The sequence below is a fragment of the Mustelus asterias genome, unplaced genomic scaffold (assembly GCF_964213995.1).
Source record: "Mustelus asterias unplaced genomic scaffold, sMusAst1.hap1.1 HAP1_SCAFFOLD_150, whole genome shotgun sequence".
Taxonomy (NCBI): Eukaryota; Metazoa; Chordata; class Chondrichthyes; order Carcharhiniformes; family Triakidae; genus Mustelus; species Mustelus asterias.
Window position 1 is genome coordinate 1 of NW_027590172.1, and position 14,126 is coordinate 14,126.

The 14,126-nt window shown below is 50.0% G+C and overlaps 2 protein-coding genes across 2 annotated transcripts; one reads left to right on the forward strand and one right to left on the reverse strand.

The window, feature by feature from the left end:
* Positions 1-6,173: 6,173 nt before the first annotated feature.
* LOC144484995 (uncharacterized) lies at positions 6,174-9,180 on the reverse strand. The gene is made up of 2 exons (XM_078203318.1): positions 8,714-9,180; positions 6,174-7,616 (listed from the first exon to the last, which is right to left on the reverse strand). The coding sequence occupies exon 2, from the start codon at positions 7,390-7,392 to the stop codon at positions 6,556-6,558; it is 837 nt and encodes a 278-aa protein (XP_078059444.1). The 5' UTR covers positions 7,393-7,616; positions 8,714-9,180; the 3' UTR covers positions 6,174-6,555.
* On the forward strand, positions 7,474-10,931 carry LOC144485004 (uncharacterized). The gene is made up of 2 exons (XM_078203331.1): positions 7,474-7,676; positions 10,081-10,931. The coding sequence occupies exon 2, from the start codon at positions 10,317-10,319 to the stop codon at positions 10,923-10,925; it is 609 nt and encodes a 202-aa protein (XP_078059457.1). The 5' UTR covers positions 7,474-7,676; positions 10,081-10,316; the 3' UTR covers positions 10,926-10,931.
* Positions 10,932-14,126: the final 3,195 nt, after the last annotated feature.

The following is a 14,126-nucleotide window of genomic DNA, read 5'->3' on the forward strand; positions in this document are numbered from 1 at the left end:
ATTTAGCTCCTGTGCTCGTTCTGGGCTGTTCCAGAGCACTCTGAATCAACACAGCAGCTTCCTGTTTCTGAAACACAGTCACTGCTGTTCACCTGGGAAACCCGGCAGGCACTGCACACAGCAGATCCCACAAACTGTCGGATAACCACCAAATGTTAGGCTGTTTGAAGGATAAAGATCGACTCTCGGAAACCAGCGGGAGCTTTCCTTCGCTCCATCCAGTAGTGGCCGTGGGATTTTACTGTCCACCTGACACAGCAGTGAGTGAGGAGGGGGGAAGCTTGGTTTCACTTCCTCAGCACTGACAGCTGGAGGCAGGTGATTGACAGTGTAGTGTGTGCAGCTGTCTGTGTGCCCACCTGGGCAGCATGGTGGCACGGTGGTTAGCCTCACAGTGCCAGCGCCCTGGGTTCGATTCCAGCCTCGGATAAATCATAGAATCCCGACAGTGCAGAAAGAGACCAATCGGCCCACAGAGCCTGCACCAACAACAACCCCACCCAGGCCCTATCCCCATAACCCCACGTATTTACACTGATCATATCCCCAACACTAAGGGGCAATTTAGCACGGCCAATCCACCTCAATCACACGTCTTTGGAGTGTGGGTGGAAACCGGAGCAACTGGAGGAAACCCTCACAGACACGGGGAGAATGCACAAACTTCACACAACCTGAGGCTTGATTTGAACCCAGGTCCCTGGTGCTGTGAGGCAGCAGTGCTACCCATTGTGCCGCCCGTGTCTGTGTGGAGTTTGCATGTTCTCCCCGTGTCTGCGTGGGTTTCCTCCAGAGGCTCTGGTTTCCTCCCAAGAGGGGAGGGGGGGGTTGAGGGGAGGGGGGGGTGAGGGGAGGGGGGGGGTGAGGGGAGGGGGGGGGTGAGGGGAGGGGGGGGGGTGAGGGGAGGGGGGGGGGTGAGGGGAGGGGGGGGGGTGAGGGGAGGGGGGGGTTGAGGGGAGGGGGGGGGGTTGAGGGGAGGGGGGGGGTTGAGGGGAGGGGGGGGGTGAGGGGAGGGGGGGGGGTGAGGGGAGGGGGGGGGGTGAGGGGAGGGGGGGGGGGTGAGGGGGGGGGTGAGGGGGGGGGGGGTGTGAGGGGAGGGGGGGGGTGTGAGGGGAGGGGGGGGTGTGAGGGGAGGGGGGGGGTGTGAGGGGAGGGGGGGGGTGTGAGGGGAGGGGGGGGGTGTGAGGGGAGGGGGGGGTGTGAGGGGAGGGGGGGGTGTGAGGGGAGGGGGGGGGTGTGAGGGGAGGGGGGGGGTGTGAGGGGAGGGGGGGGGTGTGAGGGGAGGGGGGGGGTGTGAGGGGAGGGGGGGGGTGTGAGGGGAGGGGGGGGTGTGAGGGGAGGGGGGGGGTGTGAGGGGAGGGGGGGGGTGTGAGGGGAGGGGGGGGTGTGAGGGGAGGGGGGGGGTGTGAGGGGAGGGGGGGGGTGTGAGGGGAGGGGGGGGTGTGAGGGGAGGGGGGGGGTGTGAGGGGAGGGGGGGGTGTGAGGGGAGGGGAGGGGGGGTGTGAGGGGAGGGGGGGGGTGTGAGGGGAGGGGGGGGGGTGAGGGGAGGGGGGGGGGTGGAGGGGAGGGGAGGGGGGGGGGAGGGGAGGGGAGGGGGGGGAGGGGAGGGGAGGGGGGGGTGAGGGGAGGGGAGGGGGGGGTGAGGGGAGGGGAGGGGGGGGTGAGGGGAGGGGAGGGGGGGGTGAGGGGAGGGAGGGGGGGGTGAGGGGAGGGGGGGGGGTGAGGGGAGGGGAGGGGGGGGTGAGGGGAGGGAGGGGGGGGTGAGGGGAGGGGGGGGTGAGGGGAGGGGGGGGGTGAGGGGAGGGGGGGGGTGAGGGGAGGGGAGTGGGGGGTGAGGGGAGGGGAGTGGGGGGTGAGGGGAGGGGAGTGGGGGGTGAGGTGAGGGGAGGGGGGGGTGAGGGGAGGGGAGGGGGGGGTGAGGGGGGGGTGAGGGGAGGGGAGGGGAGGGGGGGGTGAGGGGAGGGGAGGGGGGGGTGAGGGGAGGGGAGGGGGGGGTGAGGGGAGGGGAGGGGGGGGGGTGAGGGGAGGGGAGGGGGTGAGGGGAGGGGAGGGGGGGGTGAGGGGAGGGGAGGGGGGGGTGAGGGGAGGGGGGGGTGAGGGGAGGGGAGGGGGGGGTGAGGGGAGGGGAGGGGAGGGGGGGGGGAGGGGAGGGGGGGGTGAGGGGAGGGGGGGGGGGGTGAGGGGAGGGGAGGGGGGGGGTGAGGGGAGGGGAGGGGGGGGGGAGGGGAGGGGGAGGGGAGGGGGGGGGGAGGGGAGGGGGGGGGGAGGGGAGGGGAGGGGGGGGGAGGGGAGGGGAGGGGGGGGGGAGGGGAGGGGAGGGGGAGGGGAGGGGAGGGGAGGGGAGGGGGGGTGAGGGGAGGGGGGGGTGAGGGGAGGGGGGGGTGAGGGGAGGGGGGGGTGAGGGGAGGGGGGGGTGAGGGGAGGGGGGGGGGGTGAGAGGGGGGGGGTGAGGGGAGGGGGGGGGTGAGGGAGGGGGGGGGTGAGGGGAGGGGGGGGTGAGGGGGAGGGGGGGGGTGAGGGGAGGGGGGGGGTGAGGGGAGGGGGGGGTGAGGGGAGGGGGGGGTGAGGGGAGGGGGGGGTGAGGGGAGGGGGGGGTGAGGGGAGGGGGGGTGAGGGGAGGGGGGGGTGAGGGGAGGGGGGGGTGAGGGGAGGGGGGGGTGAGGGGGGGGTGAGGGGAGGGGAGGGGGGGTGAGGGGAGGGGGGGTGAGGGGAGGGGAGGGGGGGTGAGGGGAGGGGAGGGGGGGGGAGGGGAGGGGGGGGTGAGGGGAGGGGGGTGAGGGGAGGGGAGGGGGGTGAGGGGAGGGGAGGGGAGGGGAGGGGAGGGGGGTGAGGGGAGGGGAGGGGGGGTGAGGGGAGGGGAGGGGGGTGAGGGGAGGTGGTCACTAATCCTCCCCCTCCCCATTCTGAGACCACACCCGAAGCAGGAGTGAACGGAAGAGGCCGGAGGTGAATCGATAACCTCGAGGTGAGTGAGGAAACAGTCAGTGTGAGTTTGATGCTGCTGTGAAGAATGTGTCATGTCTTTTCACTGATTCTGTAACTGTGGAAATAAAGAGTTTCAGCAAAATGGGATAAAAGCAAATTACTGCGGATGCTGGAATCTGAAACCAAAAGAGAAAAAGGTTTGTCAAAGGGTCATCCAGACTCGAAACATCAGCTCTTTTCTCTCCTGACAGATGCTGCTAGACCTGCTGAGATTTTCCAGTGTTTTCTCTATTGCTTTCAGCAAAACGGGGCCTCTGTAAAATGACAGCAGACAAAACCGAGACTCAGATTTCACTGACTCCACCAGCTTAAAACTCTCCTGTTCCACTTTAAACTCTGCAGCACTCTCACCTTTTCTCTCCCACAATATTCAGGCTTCAGTAACCCGAGCTGGTGGTTAAATAACCATTCCCTATTTGCTGACTCATTTCACCATCACTCCTATTCTTCCAGCGCAATCCCAATCCCCACTTCCACTGCTGAAGAACACTAACAGACATCCCTCCCTCCGTGTTCAACTCTTCAATGTTCACCTTTTCAGTTGGGTAGGGTTTCAATTGAGAATCATAGCACATCCCATTTCCACCTCCTCGTGGTGTCTGGACCAGATCAGGTGAATTTTCCACTAAAAGCTCTGTTTAATCCTTCTCCCCAAACTCCAGCATCTACAAGGCACAACTCTTGTGTCCAATTGAATAAGCTCCAATTTTCTGACTTAGTGCAGCTCCAACAACTCAGGAAGCTCAACACCATCCAAGACAAAGCAGCTTGATTGGCAATCCTCCTACAAACATCTACTCCCTCCAACACTGACTCACATGGCAGCTGTGTGTACCACCTACAAGATGCACTGCAAGCACTCACCAAGGCTTCTTTGACAGCATGTTGCAAACCCGCAACCTCTAGCCCCTTGGAGAAGGGCAGCAAATGCCTGGGAACATCATCACCTGCACGTTCTCCTCCAAGTCACTCACCATCTATACTCAGAGATTGATTACAATGTGAAATTCACTGCCACAGGAACTAGCTGGACAACTCATAGTTTAAAAAGGAAATGTGATGAGTACATGAGGGAAAGGAGATTAGAAAGATGAGCTGAAAGGCTGAAATGAGGGAGATGGAATGGGAGGTGTCTTGTGTGAAATATAAACCCCAGCACAGACTAGTTAAAACGAACAATGTCTTTCTGGTCTGGATATTCATAGAATCCCTACAGTGCAGAAGGAGGCCATTCGGCCCATTGAGTCTGCACCCACCACAATCCCACCCAGGCCCTCTCCCCATAACCTCGTGCATTTACCCTAGCTAGCCCCCCTGACACTCAGGACAATTTAGCATGGCCAATCCACCTAACCCACACATCTTTGGACTGTGGAAGGAAACCGGAGCAAACCCATGCAGACACGGGGAGAATGTGCAAACTCCACACAGACAGTGACCCAAGCCGGGATTCGAACCCGGGACCCTGGCATTGTGAGTCAGCAGTGCTAACCACTGTGTCACCGTGTCGCCCAAGAATGAGAGAATTCTCTGTGATTCAATGTAATATCTGACCGGTTCTTGATCAGTAAGTTCCACCATTTGCACTGCACCGGTCAGAGTATAACCTGATGCTGAGTAATCACACTGAGATTCTGTCATGTGTAAAATTACAAATTGCAACATTGTCATTGAAATTGGTGCACAGAAATTTTCATCAATCAGATCCACTCTCAAAAATGTTCTCCCAAACAACGCACTCTCTCAGATCTTTTCAGCAAGGATCCACTTCCAGGATTTCAATCTCTCCTTTCACTATTCTTCTGCCTCAGATTATCACATGCACTCAAGCTTCCACACAATCTCTCAGGTACCCAGCCATATCAACAGAACACCACTGTTTCACAGGTAGTACCAAAGTCCCAACCTTAGGATTACTTCAGATTCTGGCTTTTTGCCAGCCAACTTCACCAGGTGTGTTGCCTTGAACTGGAAGCCTCTCTCTACCCCTTTCTTTAACTTCAGGGAACAGTATCTTGTTCAGATTCCCTTTGACTTCAGTTTTCCTCAGACTTTTTTCATTCCCTGGTTTCTGGAACTATCTGTTCTTCAACTTCTGGGACTTTCTTTCTTGCCCTTACTCCATTGTTCTGCCTAATGGTTCTGGCAGTTTCCTCTTCAGCTAACTCAAAAATTATTTCTGACCCAAAATGGCCACTGGTTGCCAAGTCTTTCCTTACCTCGTCTTTCCTTATGTGTGTTTTCACATTGTAAACTCTCTGAATACAATACAGGCACAGTTTGAAATGAAACCAAAACCCCATACATGCAAACACCTTTATTTAACATTAATCTATGAAAGTTTTAACCCTTCTGTATACAGAAACACCGAATTAAACTCACTTAAATGTATATCTTATTTCTAATATCCAACAATAAAAATATAGGTTACTAAATCGACTGCTTGACAGAGAGAAACTAAAGAAAGATGAGTTTAGGGTTGGGCAAATTGTTAGACACAGTTTGACCCAATGGAAGCGAGGGAAACAGCAGAGGCAGCTGATCAGACTGTCTCAATCTTAGTGACAAAGGAGCTCCATGAGCTCCTCAGACTTGCTGTTGTAGGTGAGGATGGAGGAGAGAGGGAGGATCCTTCAAAAGGAACTAAAACAGAAAATGCTGGAACGGTATGTGTTGTCTGCAAAGCGCACAATAAACAATACTTTTCACTGGATCCCAATCCATGCGACAATAATAAATCAAACAAAAAATCAGATCAAAATAAGATACTGCAGATACTGGAAATCGAACCTCAAAACTGAGTGGATCTCTTCCCAAACTCAGAGCAGGTGAATAGCCTCTCCCCAGTGTGAACTCGCTGGTGTACAGGGATTCCCTGAACCACGTCTCACAGTAAAAGCAGCTGAATGGTCTCTCATCAGTGTGAACACGTTGATGAGACATCAGTTCTCTACAGCTTTTATAGCAGTTCTCACAGTCTGGGCATTTAAAAGGTCTCTCCCCAGTGTGAAGCGGGGGTGGTTGGAGGGTAGATTATGGAGTGAATCCCTTCCAAAAGTGTCCTGGACCAGAACCCATAAATTATGTTCGGAAGCCAGATTAGATCCAAACAAAGTTTTCTATTTTGGCATAAATGTGAGGATAGGATGCTTCACTCCAGGAGTAATTCCACTGACAAATTAGGAATCTTTCATGGTAAAACAAACTTTATTTAACAACAGCTTAAATATAATTCCAAAAAATGAAGCAGCTTAACTATTAACAGTTGAACAATATTTAAAAGTGAAAGGAAACAACTTTAATTTCTAATTTAGCACAATTTCAGTTCCAAATATGCAACATTCCTCAGAGATGTAGATCCCACTTCAATTACAGTTAGAAACCATAAATATACTTGCTATAATGAGTATAGACTGTCCTGAAGTTTCAGAGAGAAGACAAGTCTTAGAGCAGCTTGTAGAAACCCTCCATCTTCAAACAGCCCCCGGTGTGCTTCCAGCTCTGACAGGTAACTGAAACTCTCCTCACAGTCTGCACATTTTCATGGTTTCTCCCTAATTTGAAATCCAATCACAACTTGTGAATTCGCTGGTGCGTCAGAAGATTCGATGAGGTAACGTATCCCTTCCCACACTGCAAGCAGGTGAATGGCCTCTCCCCAGTGTGAACCCGCTGATGTATTGCTAGTTTAGACGTCTGATTGAATCCCTTCTCACACACAGAGCAGATGAATGGCCTCTCTGTGTGGATTCGCTGGTGTATTGCTCGGTTGGATGAGTGATTGAATCCTTTCCCACACACAGAGCAGATGAATGGTTTCTCCCCAGTGTGAACTCGCTGGTGTGTCAGCAGAGTTGATGACCGACTGAATCCTTTCCCACACACAGAGCAGGTGAATGGCCTCTCCCCAGTGTGAATTCGCTGGTGTGTGAACAAGGTGGCTGACTGAGCAAATCCCTTTCCACACTGGGAACAGGTGAATGGCCTCTCCCCAGTGTGAACTCGCTGGTGTTTCAACAAAGTAGATGAGTCAGCAAATCCCTTCCCACACTGGGAGCAAGTGAATGGCCTCTCCTGAGTGTGAGTTCGCTGGTGTATCAGCAGAGTGGATGAGTGAGAAAATCTCTTCCCACATTCAGAGCAGGTGAACGGTTTCACCCCAGTGTGAACACGCTGGTGTATTGCTAGGTTTGATGACTGATTGAATCCCTTCCCACATTGGGAGCAGGTAAACGGCCTCTCCTCAGCATGAGTCCTCTGGTGTATATGTAAGCTGGATAACTGAGTGAATCCCTTCCCACACTGAGAGCAGGTGAATGGCCTCTCCCCAGTGTGACTGCGTCGATGAGTTTCCAGCAGGGATGGGTAATTGAATTCCTTCCCACAATCCTCACACTTCCATGCCATCTCCCTGTTGTGACTGCAATTATGTTTCCAAAGGCCAGATGATTGGTTGAAGTCTTATCCACAAACAGAACACATGTACAGTTTCTCTCCACTGTGAACGGTGCTTTTTTCTTCCAATTTCAAAATACAATGATATTCAGGTTACAGTAAATTGGCCGACTCATCAGATTCTGATATCATGTTTTGTTTCAGTTTCTCAACTGCAAATCTTCTTCTTGTAAACCCTGTGAAATTGATTTAAAACAGAAAAAAGTGAGTGAGAAAGAACCCACAAAAACACAAAGGTGGGTTGTGGAATTGAGCTGAATGCATCTGCTAATTTGTGGGGCCGCGGTGAGGAAAGGGTAACCAAGAAAGCTGCTGGATTGTCATACAAACCCAGCTGGTTCACTGATATCCTTCAGGGAATGAAACCTGCCAGAAGGTCTGGGTCTACACAAGACTTTGGGAGGAGATAGAGAGAAGTAGGAGTGGCCGGGGTGAAGGCAAGGGATTTTATACATCTACAACTTGACAAGAACTTTGACAGAATCTCACAAACCCTCAACTCCACCAACTCGAAGGACCAAGATAGCAGATGGATATAAACACCATCACCTCCGAGTTCCTCCAACCCACACACCATCCTGACTTATCTGACTTCCAGTACTAAACGAACAGAAATTTATTTCATATAAATACTGGGAAGACTGAACCCACTGTCTTCAGTCCCCTCTCCAAACTCCACTCCCTCGCCAACAACTCTATCCCTCTTCCTGGCAACATGTCTGACCTGAACCAGGCTGTTCACAATCCTGGTGAAATATTTCACCCAAAGATGAGCTTCCAGCCACATATCCAGATCATCATCACTATTTCCATCTCAGTGACATCGCCCGACTCCACCCCAGTCTCAGCTCATCTGGAATTCTCATCCATTCCATTGTGATGTGAAACTCAGGGGAATGGGAATATAGAGGGGGAATGGGACTGGCTGAATTGCTCCAAAGAGGGTTGGCATGGATTTGAGTTGCCAAATGGATTCCTTCTATGTTGTAATGTCTCCATCAGTGGAAATAGGTAACGTTGACACAGTGCCTTTTATATATCAAGACAAGAAATAGGGAATCATAAATAACATAGCACGTACCATATAACTACATTAAACATATCTCTGTCCCAAGCGAATTTACTGTTCATTTAAACTGCCTTCTCCTGGGAAAACTCCCCCTTTAATTGTGAACATTAGGTAAGAGGCTATCCTATTAGCCAGATAAATAGGTGCGACATCCTGAGGGAGTCAAAAGATGTCAATATCTTTGAGAGAGAAAGAAAAATATACCTGGGTCTCGTCCTGCTCCTAATGCCCGATGTTCGTCTGTAATAGTTCCAGTCTGCAGCCTCCCTAAATTCACTTCCTCTCCCTTCAGTTGCTGCAAGTGCCCAATTTCCCCCAGAATGAGAAAAGAAATGGAAAGGGGGAAACATTGATTTCCTCCCAGATGTTGTCCAGAGGAGGAAGTTTCACTCTGAAAATCATCAACAAACTTTTGCATTGTGACGTCAATGGAGGCCTGCCTATATCAGCCAATAGGAATCAGTCTGCACCGCAGTGACATCCTCGGGTTCCAGTGCGCAGGCCTGGGCGCGCGGACACGGGAGTCCCGCCCCCACCCCACCGATTGTTCCCCCTCCCTCTGCACCTCCTCGAGCCAAGGTTTCCGGGCAACCGGCTGGCGGCTCCGGCCAGAGCGAGAAGCCGCTCGGTGATCTCCCCCTCCCCCCTCTCTCTCCGGCGGCTGCTGCTCCAAAAAGAGATCGAGAGCGACCGCTGGCGGCAGCCGCACTGCGCCTGCTCCGGACAGCTCGGCTCAGCAGCGCTCTCTGCGCCTGCGTGCTGGGCTGCCAGCTGAGGGAGTGGGGGAGGGGACTTTGCAAAATCTCTTCCCATCATTTTCTTCCAAGTCCCGCAGTTTGATTTGAAACAGAACAGCTTCTGTTTGTAGCTTCACCACAGACTCCAACTTCACACACAGACTCAAACTTCACACACAGACTAAAACTTCACCACAGACTCAAACTTCATCCTCTGGACAACATCTGTGAGGAAAACACTTTCTTTTTCCCCCTGGGAATTACAGAGAGTTGTGGGACTCTGGAACTGGAATTAGAGCTAAATATACTGAGGGGGAAATGTTTGTGATTTTGTGGAACCTGTTTTTATTGTCTGAGCTTTTTAAAGTGTAATTTATCTTGTGCATTCAAATAATGTTTCTTTGCATGATTTAGTGATGCTGGTTTTAAATTGATTTGTAAAGTATTTTTTAAAATGTGAAACCTTGTCCTTCAGTATTCCATTGGAACTTTCTGAAATTTGTTTACTTTTTAGATTAGTCACAACAGAGATATATCTTGTGTTCATATATTTGGTATATTTATGTTTCGGTAATAAGATTCATTGTTTTATTCTTGTAATACAGCATGTCGTTACGTTATATAGTTCCAGTCAAAGAGACATTACAATTCAGAAAGATTGCTTTTAAAATCTGGAGTAAATATAGTTTTCTCAAATCTCCTTCCTATCACCTCTCTAATTAAGAAATGCGGCACTGTATACCACATGTTTTTAGTCCAGTTATATTCAAAATTATCTGTTCTGAATTTCTATCCAGTACTGACGGTGATGACTTTTATCAATTCCTTTTACAGGATAATGGAGGGGAGGATTGACAGATTGAAATCTCAAAGGAAACATCAAGTGAAGAATTAACAGAATTGTTCGATTATTGGGACCAGGATATCATCGGCATTTGAGTCCAGGAGAAATGTTTCTCTCTTCTATCTGCTTCAAAAGATTTTAAACATTGGTGTAACACACACACACACACACACACACCAACCGCAACTGATCAGCAAACCTGGAGAGATACAAGGACACTGGCACCATGGAGAAACTGTGGAAATGTGGACACTGTGGAAAGGGATTCAGATTCCCGTCGGAGCTGGAAATTCATCGGCGCAGTCACACTGGGGAGAGACCATTCACCTGCACTAAGTGTGCAAAGGGATTTACGAATTCATCCGATGTAATGACACACCAGCGAGTTCACACAGGGGAGAGGCCGTTCATCTGTTTGCAGTGTGGAAAGGGATTCTCTCGCTCCTCCAACCTCCGGATACACCAGCGAATTCACAGTGGGGAGAGGCCATTTACCTGCTCCAAGTGTGTGATGAGTTTCAGTCGGTTATCTCAGTTGCAGACACACCAGCGAGTTCACACTGGGGAGAGGCCATTCACCTGCTCTGAATGTGGAAAGAGATTCTCTCTCTCCTACAACCGACAGATACACCAGCGAGTTCACACCAGGGAGAGACCGTTCACCTGCTCTGAGTGTGGGAAAGCTTTCGCTACTTCATCTGACCTGCTGAGACACGAGCGAGTTCACACAGGGGAGAGGCCATTCAGCTGTCTCGAGTGTGAGATGAGATTTAATCGATTATCTCACTTGCAGACACACCAGCAAGTTCACAAAAGGGAGAGGCTGTTCAGCTGAATGAGAAAGCATTCATTGATTCATCCGACCTTCTGACACACCAGTGTCTTCATGCTGGGGAGAGGCCATTCACTGGGTCTGTGCAGGATGGTATTCACTCAGTTATCCAATCTGTTCAGATACCAGTGAGCTCACAAGTGATGACAGGGACTGGATTCTGCTGTTATTGCTGCTGTTATTCACATCCAGAACTGAACCATGTTCACTCTGACAGTTTTATTTTTATTCAGTGTGGGACATGGGTGTCGCTGGTCAGCATTTATTGCCCATCCCTAGTTTCTCTCGAGAGGGCAGTTGAGTGACAGTCACATTGCTGTGGCTCTGGAGTCACATGTCGGCCAAACTAGGTGAGGATGACAAATTTCCTTCCCTAAAGAACGTTAATGAACCAGATGGGTTTTTCCGACAATCAACAGCGGTTTCATGGTCATCAGTAGATTCTCAATTCCAGATGTTTTTTATTGAGGTCAAATTCCACCATCTGCCGTGGTGGGATTCGAACACATGTCCCCAGAACATTAGCTGAGTTTCTGGATTAATAGTCTAGCGATTGTTCCACCAGGCCATCGCCTCCCCAAAGTGGGACGGTCGGACGGTTTCTTTCTGCGGGACTGACCAGTCTCAGGATTTAGCTTCCAGTGGGCTGATGCTCTTTGAGCTGCTCCGCCATTCAATGTGATCATGGCTGTTATTAATATGTACAGCAAATTGTAATCTTCTAAATAGGATATTCAGATGGTGATACATTTTCATTTCTTCCTGAGGAAGAGGTTTGTGTCTATCTAATCTTTCCTGTTTTACAAATTAACTTTGAGCTTGAGAATTAGTTTTTAAAAAATGAAAAATCTGGGTTGAGAATCTGGTAAAAACACCCTAAGAGAATTCGCAATCACAAGGTGTGGCCCATGTTGATTTGAGGAGTCACAGCTGGAAGGATAAAAACTGTAAAAGGGCAGCTGGACTCTTCCTCTTTGAGTCACAGTGAGACATTTCTAATTAAATACACAGAGGGAATTCCCTCAGTTTTGACATGTTCATTCAAAAAGATTGCAAGTAATTTGATTTAGAAAAAAACAGCCACGGGGTATTTGATTATTGTAGATGCTGAAAATCACATTTTCTACTGTGAAAATCAGCTGGAAGTAGCACAATTAACGCAAGATTTGGGACATTTAAGCTCTTATTGAGCAGAGTACAGCAGCTAATGCTGTAAAAAGGGGGCTGGGCTCAGCCTCTTTTAGCAGGAGACCTGGAGACATTGGCCGGAATTTTACCGGCCTGCCCGAGGCTCGTAGAATGGTGCCCGAGGGCAATGGAGAATTCCATTCTGTGAGCCTTGTCCACCTGAATTTGGGGCGGGCGTGCCGGTAAAATCAGGGCCATTGGGTCTGACACTTATCGTCCTGCCTTTGTTACAGAGGTGAACTCATCAGGCAGACCTCAGGGTCACATGTTTGGTTTTGAAATTGCAAGTTAATTATTTTAAACATCTATTGGACATCCCAATTGGTCTCTGTTACCATGGGGATAAGTGATTCAGGGTCGAGCCTTGATTGGAATTCTGGGTGTTTCTCACAGAAAGCAGGCAGTCTGCAGTTAGCTTGGAAACCGTCAACTGTGGGACCAGGAGCTGTGAACCAGCTATGGGAGCAGGAGCCGAGAGGGTCATAAGGAATCAGGGGTGTTCCCAATGTTTAAATCCCTCAGGGAGAAGGCAGTGAAGCCCATGCTTGAACTGGGGAGGCCACAGTTTTGAGGTCTTAAAGGAAAGTTACTTATTTGAAAGCTAATGGAAGGATCCCCATAAAACCTTGGAGAATAGCTGAAAAAGTGAGGAGAATTGAAGTGAATCTTGGAGAGCTTTGACATTCCTTTGGGATGGTTCCAGGAACAGAAGTGAATGAACCTTGAAGAAGAAACTAGATAAAACTCTTGGGTCTAAAAGGGTCAAGGGATATGGGAGACAGGGGGGGGATCAGGATACTGAATTCGATGATCAGCCATGGTCACGATAAATGGTGGAGCAGGTTCAAAGGGCCAAATGACCTATTCCTGCCTCTAGTTTCTATGTTTGTAAATTGTTAAATATAAGGGAACTTGTGCGTGTGCGTGCGCGCGCGCAGGGAGGAGGGTAAAAACTACAAACAAAAGCTGAAAAATACTGCAAAAACTCAGGTCTGACAGCATCTGTGGTGAGTGAAAATAGGATTCATGTTTTGAGTCCACGTGACGCTTCGGAGCTAAAGAGGGGTCGAAAATTAGAACTGAGTTTACAGCATAAATCTTCACAAAATATAATTGGTCATGCTGATTATTAATATTTCTATTTTATATGAAGGAAAGTTTGTTTTTGATTAAAAACCTGGAATCTTCTGATGTAATTTTTCCAGTTAATCGCTGGGTGTTTACATTTCTCTTGAAACGTTAATGTTTCCAACCCAAATTGTAACAACTCACACAACAATATTTCAAAACAAATCGTAGAAGAAATGTATGATGGTCTTTATTTTGTACAAAGTATTACATTATAAGACACCGCTCTTCTCGGATCCACAATTTCTTAGCTCGAACAATTATTTTAGTGAAACAATTCGATAATAAATGAATAAAAATTGTACTAATTGTCGTCCCTTCGAAAGCAGGTTTATCACCCGGCACAGAGGGTAATTTGGGATTTCTCCCAAACCAATTAACAGGGATTATACTCTCCAACCACCTGAAGTGAATTCTTTACATGAACCGTCCAGGCCAGTGCAGGTATCAACTTGCAGTTTGGCTGATCAGCTGAGATTTTCTGCAGCATTTCATCGATCACCGTGTGATTCCTTTCACAGAGACCATCACTGAAAGGACTTTCAGCTGCCGTGTTCATGACCAGAATGTTCATGTTTTTACACACGTCTCCAAACTCATCATTAACAAATTCCCCTCCATTATCAGTCAGAAACCTAGCTGGTGCCCCAGGTCCAGTCCCTGTCCACTTCTCAGTGACTTGTTCTAGAATCACCCTTTTGTCCTTACCATGTATTATTGGAGAAAGACTAAGTTGGGTCACCATATCGATAAAGTGTAGAATTAAAATATTTCTGTCTTTGTCTCATACCTTTAGATGCACAGCAACTTCTTCATGAGCCAAGGGAAGGATGTAATCGCTTTGTCCGATACTTTGTACTAATCTGTTCTGAGTCTCGTATACTCTTC

What these genes read in the sequence shown, in the direction of transcription:
- LOC144484995 (XM_078203318.1), bottom strand. Translation starts at nt 7,392, where the DNA reads ATGGCATGGAAGTGTGAGGATTGTGGGAAGGAATTCAATTACCCATCC.
- LOC144485004 (XM_078203331.1), top strand. Translation starts at nt 10,317, where the DNA reads ATGGAGAAACTGTGGAAATGTGGACACTGTGGAAAGGGATTCAGATTC.